Source organism: Elgaria multicarinata, chromosome 6 (genome assembly GCF_023053635.1).
Source record: "Elgaria multicarinata webbii isolate HBS135686 ecotype San Diego chromosome 6, rElgMul1.1.pri, whole genome shotgun sequence".
NCBI classification, from domain to species: Eukaryota; Metazoa; Chordata; class Lepidosauria; order Squamata; family Anguidae; genus Elgaria; species Elgaria multicarinata.
In genome coordinates, this window is record NC_086176.1 from 82,501,737 (window position 1) to 82,518,304 (window position 16,568).

A 16,568-nucleotide genomic window follows, 5' to 3' on the forward strand; every position below is an offset into this window, starting at 1 on the left:
AAACAGGCTTTTACAACTCCCTCCAAATCAAACCTAAGGGGTTTGATTTGGAGGGAGTTGATGATGAGTTGAGCCAATGGCTCAATATTTCCTCTGTTTTTGCTGCCTGCTTGGGACAGCAATAAGAGGGATAAGGGTTGTCACATGGCTAATGGGCTGAATTTGGTTCATGGGTTAAAAGTTGTGCAGGCATCATTTAGAATTACCAATACATCAAAAAACAGAATATTGGGTTTCTCTCTATTTCTCTTGCAAACAGAATACAAGGAGGAATTCTTTTATTATTATTTTGAGGCTTACAAGGATCTTGAAATCAGCCACTAATTTTATGGGACGAAAATTTGATTCAATTACTACATAATATTACTACATAATATTTCCCTTTCTGTTTTTCCAACTCCAGATTGGAGAATTATTGAGCACTACTCACCCTGCCAACAAAGCTAGTTTAACGCTTTTCTGTCCTGAGGAAGGGGACTGGAAGAATTCGAACCTTGAAAGACACAATCTTCAAGATTTTATCAACATTAAACTCAACTCTGCCTCTATCTTGCCTGAAATGGAAGGACTTTCTGAATTCACAGAGTACCTGTCAGAATCAGTGGAAGTTCCATCACCTTTTGATATCTTGGAGCCACCAACATCAGGAGGCTTTCTGAAGCTTTCTAAACCTTGCTGTTACATTTTCCCAGGTGGAAGAGGAGATTCTGCATTGTTTGCAGTTAATGGATTCAACATGCTTATCAATGGGGGGTCAGAGAGAAAATCTTGCTTCTGGAAACTCATCCGGCATTTGGACAGAGTGGATTCAATTCTGCTCACCCATATTGGAGATGATAACTTGCCAGGAATAAATAGCATGCTGCAACGGAAAATAGCTGAATTGGAAGAGGAGCAATCACAAGGCTCTACTACCAACAGCGACTGGATGAAAAATCTAATATCACCTGATTTAGGAGTTGTATTTCTTAATGTCCCTGAAAGCCTAGGAAACCCTGACCCTAATTTTCAGTTAAAAAGAAGTGTAGAGGAGGCTTGTTTTACACTGCAGTACTTAAATAAGCTGTCTATGAAACCAGAACCCCTTTTTAGAAATGTAGGAAACAACACTGAACCCATTATCCTATTTCAAAAAATGGGAGTAGGAAAGCTTGAAATGTATGTGCTCAACCCTGTCAAAACCAGCAAAGAGATGCAATATTTCATGCATCAGTGGACAGGTACAAACAAAGATAAAGCTGAACTGGTGCTGCCAAATGGTCAAGAAGTGGACATCCCCATTTCCTACTTGACTTCAATCTCATCTTTGATTGTATGGCATCCTGCAAACCCTGCTGAAAAAATAATCAGAGTTCTTTTCCCAGGAAACAGTTCCCAATATAGCATACTAGATGGACTAGAAAAGCTCAAGCATTTAGACTTTCTTAAGCAACCAACAGTTACACAGAAAGATCTAAGTGGCAATGCAGCAAGTCCAGCAGTGAAACAAGCAAAACTTAAACAGCGAACAGACAGTAAGGAAAGTCTCAAGCCTGCCACAAAATCGCTATCTAGCAAGACAGCCAGAAAAGAATCAAGAGAGGAGGCGCCTGACATAGGGAAATCTAGCCCACCTGAAAAGACTCAAAAAGTAGAAAGTAAAGAAAAACCCACAGTAAAAAAAGATAAACCTGGAAAAGCTGAGACTAGGCTTTCTGTGACAGAAAAAGATTTGACAGCTAAAGAACAGCAGCTTGTGAAATCTGAAACAACTGAAAAACAAGCAGCAGATGTTAAACCAAAAGTAATAAAGGAGAAGCATGTGAGAAAGGAAGTGAAAGTAAAATCTGAGGAAAAGCAAGAGGAGAAAGAAAAGCCAAAGAAAGAGGTGCCTAAGAGGGAAGAAAAAATCCTTGCTAAGAAAGAAGAAAAGCCTAAAAAGGAAGATACTAAGAAAGATGTGAAAAAGGAATCTAAAAAAGAATCAAAGAAAGAAGCTCCTCCAAAAGAATCTAAAAAAGAAGAGAAAAAAGAAGTTAGAAAGGAAGAAAAGAAGGAGCCCAAGAAGCTTCTTAAAGAAACAAAGAAAACATCTGCTTCTTTGCCTGACTCAAAAAGGACTGCAACAAAGCCTAAGCCACAAAAGAAGGAAGAGTCTGTCAAAAAAGAAAGTGGGCTTCTTGGGAAACCAAAGGAAAAAGTTAAAAGCAAGCCACTGAAGAAAGAGATCAAGGTTACCGAAACACCAGCTGCAGCGGCTGCTTTGGGAGCTGTTGCTGCAACTGTGGCAGCTGTAGGTATAGCGGCTACTGGAAAAGAACTTGAGGTGGAGCGATCGCTCATGTCTTCACCAGAGGATTTAACAAAAGACTTTGAAGAATTAAAAGCTGAAGAAGTTGAAGTAGTAAAGGAAACAAAGCCTCAGGTAGATATAATAGAAAATGAGGGCAAGTTAACGGATATAGAACAAAAGGAGGATTATGAAGTTCAGAAAGAAAAAACAGAAGGTCCCGATGATTCTCCTGATGAAGGCATAACTACCACTGAACCTGAGGGAGAATGTGAACAAACTCCTGAAGAGCTGGAGCCTGTAGAAAAGGACAGGGTTGATGACAATGAAAAATTTGAAGATGAAGGGACAGGTTTTGAAGAATCTTCTGAGGCAGGTGACTATGAAGAAAAGGCTGAGACAGAGGAGGCCGAAGAACAAGGTGACAATGAGGAAGAAGGGATACCACTAGGCCTCAAAAAGCAAGATATGAAGGATATAATAGAAACTGGGGAGATTGAAAAAGAAATGACTACAATATCTGAGTATGAGAAAATGAAAGGTTTAAAATATGACGAAAAAGCTGAGTTTAAAGTAGAGGGTGAAGAGCAGCGAGATGAAGAAAATGCAGATGAAACAGTTGAAAAGGCAGAAATAGAAGAGACTGAGGAGGAAGACAAAACTGAGGATGTCAAAGATGATGATGATGAAACTGAAAAAATAGAAGTTGAGGAAGACTATGTTATGGCTGTTGTGGACAAAGCAGCAGAAGCTGATGAGATTGATCATAAATATGGCTTACACATAACTACTCCAACAAAGCAGTCTCCTGCTAAGGAACCAGCATCTTCAATCCATGATGAAACTTTGCCTGGTGGTTCAGAAAGTGAAGCAACGGTTTCAGATGAAGAAAACAGAGAAGACCAACCTGAAGAATTCACTGCTACTTCAGGATATACCCAGTCCACTATTGAAATATCCAGTGAGCCAACTCCAATGGATGAAATGTCAACTCCAAGAGATGTGATGAGTGACGAAACTAATAATGAAGAAAGTGAATCCCCTTCCCAAGAATATGTTAACATTACTAAGTATGAGTCGGCACTGTACTGTCAAGATTTTACTAAGCCTAAACTTTCACCACTTCCTGATGCTTTCAATGGGTTATCTGAAGGATCCAAAACAGATGCTACTGAAGGCAAAGATTATAATGTTTCAGCTTCTACCATTTCACCACCTTCTTCATTAGAGGAAGACAGATTCAGCAAATCTTCTTTCCAAGATCTGTACCGCCAACGAGAAAATGAAGTCAAAAGTACTACTAAATTAGAAATTTCAGAAGCTTTTGATGAGAAACATAGTCCAACTAAGAGTCCAGATGAAAGTCCAGCCCCTCTATCACCAGTTTCTAGAACACCTCTTAGTGAACGTAGTGTGAACTTTTCTTTGACTCCCAATGAGATTAAAGTGTCATCTGAACCTACAACCCTCACAGTGCTGCCTGAAAAACATGCTGAAACCCACGAAGAGCACTGTCCCAGCCCCGATGATAAAACATTAGAAGTGGTGTCCCCTTCTCAATCAGCTGCTGGTAGTGCTGGGCACACACCTTATTATCAGTCTCCCACAGATGAAAAATCAAGTCAGCTTCCATCTGAGATTCCTGGAAAAGTAACAGAAGTACCAATCAGCTTTGAAGTTAATGATGCCAAAGATAGTACTGCAAAACATAGAATAAGCCCAATGGATGAACCAGTGCCTGACTCTGAATCACCATTTGAAAAAGTGCTCTCGCCTTTACGAAGCCCACCACTGATAGGTTCAGAGCCTTCCTATGATGCATTTTTGAGTGCTGATGTAAAGTCTCCTGTCAGAGAAACTGAGAGTCCCTTTGAAGAGAAAAGTGAAAAAGATGGGTCTCCCTTGCAGAAGAGCCCAGTTTCTGAAGAAACTTCTACAAGTGTTTTCCAAGAACAGCAAGTTGAAAAAGACATGCAGCTTACATCACCAAAATCAGACTTTGTCTTAGAAAAGAAAAGGGGTGACTTAGAACCTTCAGGAACTCAGCCTGCACTGGTTTTGGATGAAAGGAAGCTAGGTGAGGTTTCTCCTACACAGGTAGATATTAGTCATTTTAGCTGCTTCAAAGAAGACACCAAAATGTCAATTTCTGAAGGTACAGTCTCTGATAAATCTGCAACACCTGTTGATGAAGTTGTAGCAGAAGACACTTACTCACATATTGAAGGAGTTGCCTCTGTTTCCACAGCATCTGTTGCTACTAGTTCATTCCCAGAACCAACCACTGATGATGTATCTCCTTCACTGCATGCTGAAGTTGGATCTCCTCACTCTACTGAAGTAGACGATTCTCTTTCTGTATCTGTTGTACAAACACCAACAACATTTCAGGAAACAGAAATGTCTCCATCTAAAGAGGAGTGCCCAAGACCTATGTCCATTTCTCCCCCAGATTTCTCCCCTAAAACAGCAAAATCAAGGACACCTGTTCAAGATCATAGGTCTCCTGAACAATCAACTATGTCAGTAGAATTTGGACAAGATTCACCTGAGCAGTCTTTGGCAATGGACTTCAGTAGACAGTCTCCTGAGCATCCCTTAGTAGGTGCTGCTATACACCATATATCTGAAAATGGTCCAACTGAAGTTGATTATAGCCCTTCAGACATGCATGAGCACTCTTTTCCACATAAAATATCACCAGTGGAGCAAGCGTGTTATGGCCATGAAAAGGATATTTCAGAGATTATTTCAGTATCTCAGATTGAGGCTTCACCATCTTCCTCCTCTGCTCATACACCATCACAGGCAAGTTCTCCACTGCAAGAAGAAACTGTATCAGGTGTTACACAGCCTAATGAGATACCATTACATCCTACATTTCCATCAGAAAAAATGCACAGCCTGGGAGAAAAACTTTCACCAAAATCTGACTTATCTCCATTAACACCACGGGAATCCTCTCCTTTATACTCACCTAGTTTTTCAGATTCACCTCCTGTGATGAAAGAAACAATGGCTGCTAGCCATTCACCTCCATTATCATTGCATATGTCTCCAGACAAATCATTTGGCTATCATACTTCAGTAGTTCAAGATCCTCTAACAAAACATAGTCAAGAGCTCCTAGCCTGTACAGAACAGGAGGATGTTGAGGAAACAACCAGATCACCTGAAGCTCTTAATTACTCTTACAATGGAACTGGAAAAACCACCAGATCTCCTGAGGCTGTTAGTTATTCCTATGAAAAAACAGAAAAAGTCACTGGATCCCCTGAAGCTCTTGATTATTCCTATGTAGCAACAGGGAAAACCACTAGATCACCTGAGGCTGAACGTTATTCCTATGAAACAACAGAAAAAGCCACCAAGTCACCAGAAGCCTTTGATTATTTCTGTGAAAAAACCACCAGATCATCTGAGTCTGTCAGTTACTCTTATGAGACCCCTGAAAAAACTAGCAAATCACCCGAGACTATTAGCTACACTTATGAGACCACTGAAAAAACTAGCAAATCTCCTGAGACTGTCAGTTACTCTTATGAGGTGACAGGAAAAACCAGCAGGTCACCTGACACTGCTAGCTACCACTATGAGGCTGATAAATACTTTGCTTCAGAAAAACCAGAGACCCGTCAAGATGTCGATTTATGCCTTGTTACTTCCTGTGAATACAAGCATCCCAAAACAGAACTTTCACCTTCCTTTATCAACCCTAACCCCTTAGAGTGGTTTGCGAGTGAAGAACCATCTCAGGAACAAGAGAAGCCGTTAACTCAGTCTGGGGGTGCTCCACCACCTTCGGGAGGAAAGCAGCAAGCACGCCTATGTGGTGAAACCCCTCCAACCTCTGTAAGTGAGTCTGCTCCATCACAGACTGACTCAGATGTGCCCCCTGAAACGGAAGAGTGCCCTTCTATTACAGCAGACGCTAACATTGATTCAGAAGATGAGTCTGAAACTATTCCAACAGATAAAACCATTACATATGAACACATTGACCCTCCACCAGTCCCAATGCAAGATCGCAGCCCTTCCCCTAGGCACCCTGATGTCTCAATGGTAGACCCAGAAGCCTTGCCTATTGATCAGAATTTAGGTAAGCCTTTGAGGAAAGATCTGAAAGAAAAGACAAAAACAAAAAAGCTGGGCCCCAAGACCAAGTCTTCCTCGCCTGCCAAGAAGAGTGATAGCAAATCAAAACAGGCGGCTTCACCAAAGCCTGCTGGCTTGAAGGAATCATTGGATAAAGTTTCAAGAACAGCTTCTCCAAAGAAGAAGGAGTCTGTGGAGAAAGCTGCCAAAAATGTCTCCACTCCAGAGATAAAATCTTCCCGTAATGAGGAGAAAGATAAGGAAACCAAGAACGCAGCCAATTCTACAACATCGAAGTCAGCAAAGACTGCAACTGCAGGTAAGAAGAAATTGCAAGGTCAACCCCCTAGAGGAGTTTGCTACTTGTGCAAATTTAACCTATGATATGAAGTAATAATCTAAATGGAATGTAACAATGACAATAGATTGTGTTGTCTTTTTGCGCTATGCATTGTATCTAACCCATCCACCCACCCGTCAGCCAGTGGAATGGCAACCACATACGGAATGGCTTTTCCCTCCCCCTGCAGTACCTCATGCAATCCCAGCTCCTCCAGACCAGATTGTGGGGAGGCTGCAGTGCAGAGGAGAGGAAAGGGGAATTGCTCATGTGGCATTTAACCCTATGCTTATAACTGGTTGATCAAAGCAGTCATTGTACATGAGGACCATTAATGCAGCCTTAAATCAAGTCACTGTAAACCAAAGCCTTTTGCTTTGCATAATTTCGATGTCACCCATCATTACAGTTCAACAGCATGACTCAGGATGGTTCTGCACTTTACATAGCAGACACAATTGCTGTGGATATACCAAAGTTGCATTACTGTTTCCCACAGCATACATGTAGAGTGTGGACAACGTACCAGCATCATCTTCTTCTTCTTCTTCTTCTTCTTCTTCTTATTTATTTATTTATTTATTTATTTATATAGCACCATCAATGTACATGGTGCTGTACAGAGTAAAACAGTAAATAGCAAGACCCTGCCGCATAGGCTTACATTCTAATAAAATCATAGTAAAGCAATAAGGAGGGGAAGAGAATGCAATCTTATACATTGTACAGCCCCAGCCCCCTTCTGTGTTTCCAGAGATCAGTTTTGGTGCAGTAAATAATCTGTTGTTATGGTTCACAGCATGCCATGGAATCAGTTTCAAAGTAGAAGAGACAAAGCTGCCATGTTTCTCATGTCCAGTGTCGCTGTTTTGAGAACACAAATTGGATGACCACAACCCTAACACAGACAATAAGTAGTTAAGAAGAGACTGTTGTATTGACCACAAGCAGAGTTCCTTCTGCTAACAATAGGCATTCTTTCTCTGTCTCCACAAGGCAGGGGAAAGGATTTCCAGAATATCTTGAGCCATGGCATTTTAGAAATTAAACTCTATGAATATTTCACAAAGCAGCACAGCTACTGGATATAAAAACATGCAGAAATATTCATCAAACATCTCTACATTTTATTGGTCGCTGGAGGAACTATAGTGCAAAATGGTATTGGGAGATATAAGAGCCATCTCTTGTTAAAGGGAAACCCCATGAGAATCTTCTTGAATTTTCATAAATTCCTAGTATAATGAAAGTAACAAATAGATGTAGTTAATATTCATCATGCCCTCCACTGGTGTCTGAGGCCATGTTGACTGAGGGGGCAAACAAACATAAATGATGCTAATTTGTAAGCAGTTTCTACCATCATGGCATTCCCATTATCCTATCTTTATTCAATACTGTGACAGTTAGCTTGTAGTAATTGTACTGCATAGCCTGTCTGTATTACTGCTGTATTTCCAGATTGTTTTTCAAGTTTTGAGGTCCACCTTTGAAGAAGTACCATGGTGGCAGAATATTGCACCTGGTGAAATTCCCTCTTCATCACAACAGTTAAAACTGCAGGAGCCCTGCCCTCTTTTGTATCTGGTTACACTAGGCAAGGCATCTGCAGCCTTAACAGTTGTGATGAAGAGGGAATTTCACCAGGTGCTGCAGGCATACAAATGACAATGGGTGAAATTCCATCTTCATAACATCTGTTGAAGATACAGGAGCCCTGTCCTCCTTTCCATATGATCACCCTAGCTTTTCCTCGATTTTGGGCATGTCTACACCAGCCCTATATCCCGGGATCGTCCCGGGATTGTTCCTGTGCATCAAAATGCCACACGGGATCCTGGGAGCAGACAGGGACGATCCCTCCATTTTCCTGGGATAATCCTTAGGTGTAGAAAGGGCCTCTGACTCTAATTATCATGCATTCATTATTTGTGCAACTGAACCTCCTTATATTTCACTTTTGTTATATGTGAGATGTCTATATGCAGATTACCATTTGCCCTCTTTTTAAAACAAAATTGAGTGGGTCTTCATGCAAAAGGAGCATTAAGCAGCAGCAACAACAACAAAAGTGAAATTATATGAACAACGAAATAATGTTGCATTGAGGTTGATAAGAGTTGGGTATTCAAACCGAAAAGGCGATGGTGTAAACATACTCTAAAACTTTTGAAAAAACTAAATTGATCTCCTGGGCAGAATCCAGTGCTGCTCATCTGCTAGTGGAGATGGCTGCTTATTATTACTGGTGTGATTCCATTCCACAAATGGACCTGTATTGCTTGCAGAATGAAAAGTAAGCACTTCCGGGGGCAAGCCCCCAAATGGATGGAAATGCTCATTTCTGGAAGGGGGCAAGTTGGCCGAGCTCCATTATTAAGGTGATCATATGGAAAGGAGGACAGGACTCCTGTATCTTTAACAGATGTATAGAAAAGGGGATTTCAGCAAGTGTCATTTGTATGCATGCAGTTCCTGGTGAAATTCTTTCTTGGTCACAGAAGTCAAAGCTGCAGAAGCCCTGCCCTCTTGACCTTATACAAAGGAGGGCAGGGATCCTGCAGCTTTAACTGCTGTGATGAAGAGAGAATTTCACCAGGTGCTGCATGCATACAAGTGACACCTGCTGGAATTCCCTTTTTTATGCAACTGTAAGAGCCCTGTCCTCCTTTCCATATGGTCACCCTATCCATTATCCTCCCTCATGTAAGCTCTGCTGACCTGTGCCCTTCCAGAAACTAGTGTTTCTGTTCATTTCACCTTGCCCTGGAAATGCTAAATCACTTTTCTGCAAGTGCTGGGAGCTCTTTGCTAAACAGAATTCAGGTAGCTGGCTGGGCACACAAACATTGGATTCTTCCCCCTGATTCCCTGGGAAGCCCCTGCCACCTTTTCCAGATGTTTTTGTTACCTTTTGGGAACTGTTGCTTTCACTCCCACACAGCAGCAGTATCACTGATGTTATATGTCTTAGAACTTGCTCTCCTGCATGGTTATTACTTATGGCCTTTCTCCATCTTCTCCTGGTTCTATGGAATGCCTTTGAACTGGCATTTGGGATAGTGGCTCTTCCTGTTTCTTCCAGTGGGGCAAATGCGTATCAAATCATGTATAGAAGGATTGTATAGTAAACTAGCAGATATATTCCCAGTGTTGCTCAGGTCCTCTAATAATGTTAATCTGCTTCCCTCCATTAGTCGCTGATTGCTGCTCCTCCTCGCCACTCTCTTGAGAGGAGTAGCATCACCAAAGAGTGGTGGGAAGTGGCTCTCAGTGAATGTGGGCAGCTCTGAGCAAGGCATGCTGGGATGTGTAGCCATTTCAGAGATCTTGGACGATTGCCCACAGGGCCATGTGTGATCCTCCGTGATCTCTGAAACACCTACACATCCCAGCATGCCTTTGGCATTCTGCAGGTGGCTCCATCCTCTGAGAGGCAGTTCCTCGACAGTTTCTGGGAGTTGTAAACCTGCCAGGAGTTGCAGGCATCAGTGTCGGATTTGTTTTAAATTGTTTAAAAATAAACTGCAAAAATTCTGGTTTTAGGATTTTTTGGGTCCTAAAAAATCCTAAAACCAGAATTGTATCAGCATCCTAAATTTCAAATTTCTAACTCATCTGGAAGTGGGTAAACATTTCCAGACATACAAACCCGCATACAGACTTTCAGCTTTTATTGGAGAATCCTTAAAAAAAATTGAACGGCAACTTCATCATCACAATTTCTGCATGCTAATTATTGAATTAACTAATCTTGTTATTTGACATGATATAATTATAATATATAATATAAACATCATCATTTGATAGTTCATGTCAAATAATAAGATTGGTGTGTGCAATACACAATACACACACACAGAGAGATGTTTAGCATTAATAACTCATCAAGTATGTATTTCTCTCTTGCTCTCCTCACTAAGCCGACTTTGGGGATACAATTATCATATTTTAGCAACTCATTTATAATTTTTATTACATTTAGAGTCAATAGGATGACAACACAATTTCATCAGGATACCTTTGTGTATCACAACCAGAGTGTGATGAGACAGGTCTGTCACTTCTAAGGTCACAGTAGTAGGCAGTAGGCATCAACATTTTATTTATTATTTATTTATTTATTTATTACATTTTTATACCACCCAATAGCCGAAGCTCTCTGGGTGGTTCACAAAAATTCTCTGGGCGGGTTTCTCATCAATAACCCTTGTCTTGTTTTTAAGGACCTGGAAATGTCAAACCAACAAAATCTATAGCTGTCCCTCCGGGGCCTCCTGTGTATTTAGACCTGGTCTACATTCCCAACCACAGCAATAGCAAGAATGTTGATGTAGAGTTTTTCAAGAGGGTGAGGTCATCCTACTACGTGGTGAGTGGGAATGATCCTGCTGCTGAAGAACCAAGCAGGGCTGTCCTGGACTCCCTGCTGGAGGGCAAGGCTCAGTGGGGAAGCAACATGCAGGTAAGCTCCCCAGTTACTTGTGAAATAAAAACTGAAAAGAAAATAAGTACAAGGAACTGGGGAAAGCCATTAAACTAAGATCTCAAGAGGTGCCTGGTATTTGATAACCATCTAAATTATCTGGGCAAAGTGAAAAAAAAGTATTTCATCGTACACGATCTTTCCTAACTCTAACCCTAACCCCGATAAAAGCTATGGATAAAATCCAAGGTAAGTCCTACTTAGAGTTAGACCTGTTGAAATGAATGAGACTTAAGTTAGTCATTTCAATGAGTCTACTCTGAATAGGACTTACATTGGGTTCAGCATTCCCCTATCTGGTTTCCTCCAGATGTTGTAGACTTCAACTCACATCAGCTCCAGACTGCATGGGAGGAAACCTGCATGTCAAGAAACCTGAAAGTTGAAGTCTGAAATGTCTGGACAGAACCAGGTTGGGGAAGGCTGTTATATACGTCTGTTCAAAAATAAGTCCCATTGAGTTTAATTGGCCTCATTCCCAGGAAACTGGTTTTAGGATTGCCGCATTAATGGATTATTCTGTTTAAAAGCAACAGATGGGAACTGTTTCTTAAATTTTCCAGTTGTTTGTTAAGGAGGGTTGATTGCAGAACAATCCAGTGGCCCCTAGGCAGTGTCTGCGGGGAGGGCTATAGGATTGTTCAATTTACTGGCCCCTGGCCTTGGAGCTGGTAAGCCATGCTCCCTGCCCCCTCCTCCTTGTAGCCAGTGTGGAGAGAACCGAGCTGGCTACCTCTTTGCATTTGGAAACTTGAGAGTGGAGATGGGAGAAAGGGGATGGCCCCGGGGGCAAGGAGGGCAGGAGACTGGGGAAGCTGCCTTATGCGGGTTCCTATGCTCGCCTGAGCCTCCTTCCCTCCCGTCCCGTCCCGAAATCACCCATCTAGCAAAAATGGAGGGTGGGTGGACCACGGCGGCTACCCTGCATGAGGATATTCAGCAGCTTCCAACTTCAGAGGCTTTTGATTATCAACATAGAATTGAGCCCTAAATAATTTTTTGATTGATTAAATATTTAAAATGTAAATAATTTTGCATATTAGCAAATCTGTGTAACAGGTTTGAGATATTGAAGGAAGTGTAAGAGGAGAAGTAGACATGACAGGGGCGGCCCCTTGTCTTCAGTAGCTAAGTCACCACTAAGCTACTGTAAAGTGGAGGGCAAGTGGATGTTTTCAAAGCAAAAATCAGTCCATGGAGGGTTTGCAAAACCCTTCCTCCACCCACTCCTTTTTCTTAATAACCCCACCCTCAGTGTTTTGGGGTTTGTTTATTTTTGCTATCCATGCTATGACACTGGAAATAAGCCCGGTGAGAGAAAAATGTTCTGGTCAAGTGTTTCTGGGGGCAGTGTTTGATGGAAGAAGGATTATTATTATTTATTATTATTTAAAGTATCTGTATGCTGCCTTGAGGGGAAAACCTTTCTCAAGGTGGCTTCCAAAACTTACTGGCTGGGCTCAGGTGATCAGTGGGGGAGACCGGTTGTTTCCCTCATCCTGCGCATCCCGGTAGCACAACTGGCATTATCCTAGTTACCTGTGCTGCATTGCAGGTTGTCAGGCCATAGTGAGTTTTTCATCATCCTATGACCCTACTGCAAGCCGTAGAGTGATGTGTTGAAAGGCAAAACTCTGCATGCCATACAGCCTGCTTTGCATCCCCTAAGCTAGCCCAGAGGATTCTGTCCTGTCACCAGCATCCCCTAAGCTTACTGTAGATGGGGCTGTATCATTACGAGTTTTGAAACAAGGTTCATCTGCCAGTCCAGTTGGCTTTTGTCCATGGAGTGGAGGAGGGCGCCATCTTGTCCTTCATGTCAGGCAGTAAAATCTCTTTTAAGTTGGCCTTCCTTCTTGTACTTGGTTGTTCCCCATAGATATTCTTTTAAAAGAGGTGCTCCATATTATATAATGAGACGTATTAGGATTTTTCCCTATCTCGATCATTTGTCCTGCGTAATCTTACTGTGCCCTCTGTTCTTGTATTCTTGCATTGCAGGTGACCTTAATCCCAACCCATGATTCAGAGGTGATGAGAGAATGGTATCAGGAGACCCATGAGAAACAACAGGACCTTAACATCATGGTTTTGGCAAGCAGCAGCACTGTCGTGATGCAAGATGAATCTTTTCCTGCATGCAAGATTGAACTGTAAAAAAGAGAAAAGAAAAAGCAATGCTTCACAACTTTAAACTTTGTTTCCAGAAATTCTTCAATTTGAAAAAACCTTTTTTAAAAATGTAATCCATCTAATTCAGCTGCTGAACTATATATACCTGCCAAATGCTATACTGTATCACAGTGATGCAAGTCACTATTCTTTTTTCTTTTTTTTTTTCAGTCTTTGCTGATTGCTATGGGAAATAACAGTATTCCCACCATAGGGTTCAAATTACTGCAGAAACTGCAGATCCAGGTTCATCTCCGCTGAACACTTGGAAACCATGCACTAGCAAACACTGCTGACTTCTGCCAGGTTATGGGGCATTTGCCCTTGAGAGAAACACAGGGAGAAAAAAGAGAGAGAGAGAGGTAGAGGAGAATAAAACCATTAGTTTCGCATTACTCTCAAAGCAATCAGTGTATTGCTTCCTGCACTCTGCCATCACATAAAAAGAAAGACGTACGTTTGCATCAGTCTGAGTTATTGCAAGAGCGGGCGTTTTTAATTTAGTGACAAAATAGCTAGAAAAATAAGTGAAACTGAGCGTGGCTTTGAAGGCACATGAGATCCAAAACACTCACTTGCTGTTAGCAACTTCACTTTTAAATGCTTCATACTCACTTAACATAATTCTCTTAGGCAATATATGCTAGTAGTTTGAACCTCATTCAATTTAACATGCAAACATGTTGATCTAAGGCATGCTCCCAATGAAAATCCACCTAGTCCTCTCAAATTTGACAAACTTGCATGCTGAAACACCCAAGTCACAGTCAAGTTTACTGAAGCAAAATACCAAAGCAGTTGGGAGTACCTATGGTAGACAATTTGCCTTAGAAAGTGACTTGAATGTACAAAGATACTTGATGCACTTATTTTTTAATGCAAGATAGCAAGTTTATAAAACATCTGTGTAGGATTATAGTTACACCAGTTCAGAAGTATGCGTGTGCATGTGTGCTACTGGAAACCTCTCTGATTGGTCAAACAGCTTGGTGCTATGAATTATGTATGTAAGTGGGACACTTCATTGGGGCACCTGAACAGCAAGCCGTTCTTGAAAGTTTGTTTTTTCTCCTTTTTTCTGCTTTATGGAAGCATGAAAGAAAGGGTGCCCAGTACCCGAAATGCAAAACGTAACAAACATACAGAATGTTGCAAACAGGTTCTCTGCACGTCTGTACAGTCTTTTGAAGCCTTCGTTTGTCTTACATTCTTTTGACTGTTTAATTTAAGAGTGAATAATGGGAACAAATGTACAGAAGAATTTTTTTAGCTCTGTGTGAACTTTTAATAGATGAATTTTTAAACAGACGTTTCGTTTACAGGGAATCGCAAAGAAAAAAAATCAGGTGAAGGCAAATTTTTTAGTAGTTTTGTAAGACAAAATGCGTAATGTTGTTTTGAGGTTCTGGTGAGAATGAAGTATGATATTGCAGTAACATATTTATTGAACACAGTTGACTGCCAAGAATTCTTTTGCAGGGAGCACGCTAACAAATATAGTTATATGTTAGTGATTGAAGAATTGAGGACTGAAAGGCTAGTTGGCTTCCTTTTTAACCAGGAGGCAGCTTAGGTTCTGGGCTGGCTCAAGGGCGCACACAACCCAGTCGGTAACTTGTGGCAGCAATATTTTTCATGGTACCAATGAAAGCAGCTTACGATTGGGAATTGCACTGCTGCATCTTCTGTGACATTGCAAGCAATCCTGCCATGCACCTCTCAAACTGCCCAGCACTGCAGGTTGGGGCAACCTAGTTCTACCTAGGTTTCCTTTCTCCTTGTATTGTCTTGAGTAAAATTAGCTCAAGGAAGTCAAGCAGTTTCTCTTCCCAGTATTTATAGATCCCTCCCAAAAGTAAATCCAGGGCTGTGTGTATGTTGTAATTCTGTGAGACCACAGAAGAGCTGTAGAATGTGGACCTGGCCACAGAATTCAGCATTCTGAGAATCTCAGCTCTCTTTAGAGGGGAGGGGGTGAACCATCTTTTCTTACTTGCAAGGTTGCATAGAGAAGCTGGAGGAGTTGCTGATCAGGATTTCTGGTAGTCGGAGGGTAGGACATAAGTACCCTGGAGAGCCTTTTGCATTCTCCAAGTCTAGCAGTTGAATAAATTATGCAGAATGAGAAATCATGCAAATAGGCATAATTTTTGAAAGTTGAAGAATTCAGCTGGAGTTATCATGGAATTTGGATTACCTTGGAGCAGAATTTTGATTTTATTTATTTTGACCAACAGCCATAGAGTACACACAACCTGAGTAAAGTCTTCTATTTTGTTATTAAGATAGATGGGCTCAAAGAGGTGGAAAATTATAGAAGCTGTGATCTCATAGAGATATTACTGGTGGTGCTGATAGAATACTTTGAGGACCAAGCATCATGTTATCACTACATATAATGATATCCATTATGTTTTACTTTGCGGCTTTGTACAGAATTTACATAAGTTCATTTGCTTTATAATAGGAATTTGTATTGTTCTGTGCCAATCATTATTTTTGTAGAAGGCTTTGATTCCATTAAGCAGTGGACAATTGCAGCATTTTATTTTCTATTTGTTGTATAATTTATTTCAATTGTTAACATTGTTTATTTTTGTTTTATTGGATAGATGTGCATTTGCACTGCTAACTTTTTATATTTTTAAAATACTATTTCTGACCCCTTTTAATTTGGGCTGTGTAGCCCAGTTAATGCTGTGAAATATTGTTTGTTTAATGTTTTGTGCATTTAAAAATTCTAATATTTTATTTTTGTTTGACATCTCTAGCAATGCTGCTTTATTTATTATTTTACCTTGGCCCTTCAAACATGTGTGTTCTTGCAGTCCCTTTGATTTTATTGGAACAATATTTGTGGAAGCACTAACAGTCTTTAAAAAGTCTTTAAAAATTCCATATGATAGTGGTACGAAAGACAAAGGGAAATGTATTGTGGAAAGACACAAATTGCTGAGCTCATAATAATCTATGCTACGTTCCTTTTCTAATGTGAACATCTTGATCCTAAAGATGGGTTTGCACCACAGCAAAGAATGGTTTGTCCCAGTATAACTATAATAGAATCCTGTGCAGAGCAAGTGGGGGAAGATTGTTCTGTTACCTGTATGTTGAATCCACTGGCACCATGAAGCTGAAATGCCCACATGTTGCTACATAACTGGTTATTACTCCTGCCTGGCCACATCCTTAGCTCAACAGTAGCC

At 40.9% G+C, this 16,568-nt stretch overlaps 1 protein-coding gene across 1 annotated transcript in view; it reads left to right on the forward strand.

The window, feature by feature from the left end:
• MAP1B (microtubule associated protein 1B) overlaps positions 1-15,285 on the forward strand; it is a 79,231-nt gene extending 63,946 nt beyond the window's left edge. Inside the window, exons 5-7 of the mRNA XM_063127916.1 lie at positions 404-6,683; positions 10,931-11,169; positions 13,192-15,285. Of these exons, the coding sequence (XP_062983986.1) occupies positions 404-6,683; positions 10,931-11,169; positions 13,192-13,347 (6,675 nt within the window). The 3' untranslated portion in view covers positions 13,348-15,285. The remainder of the gene's footprint in view (positions 1-403; positions 6,684-10,930; positions 11,170-13,191) is intronic.
• The last annotated feature ends 1,283 nt before the right edge of the window (positions 15,286-16,568 follow it).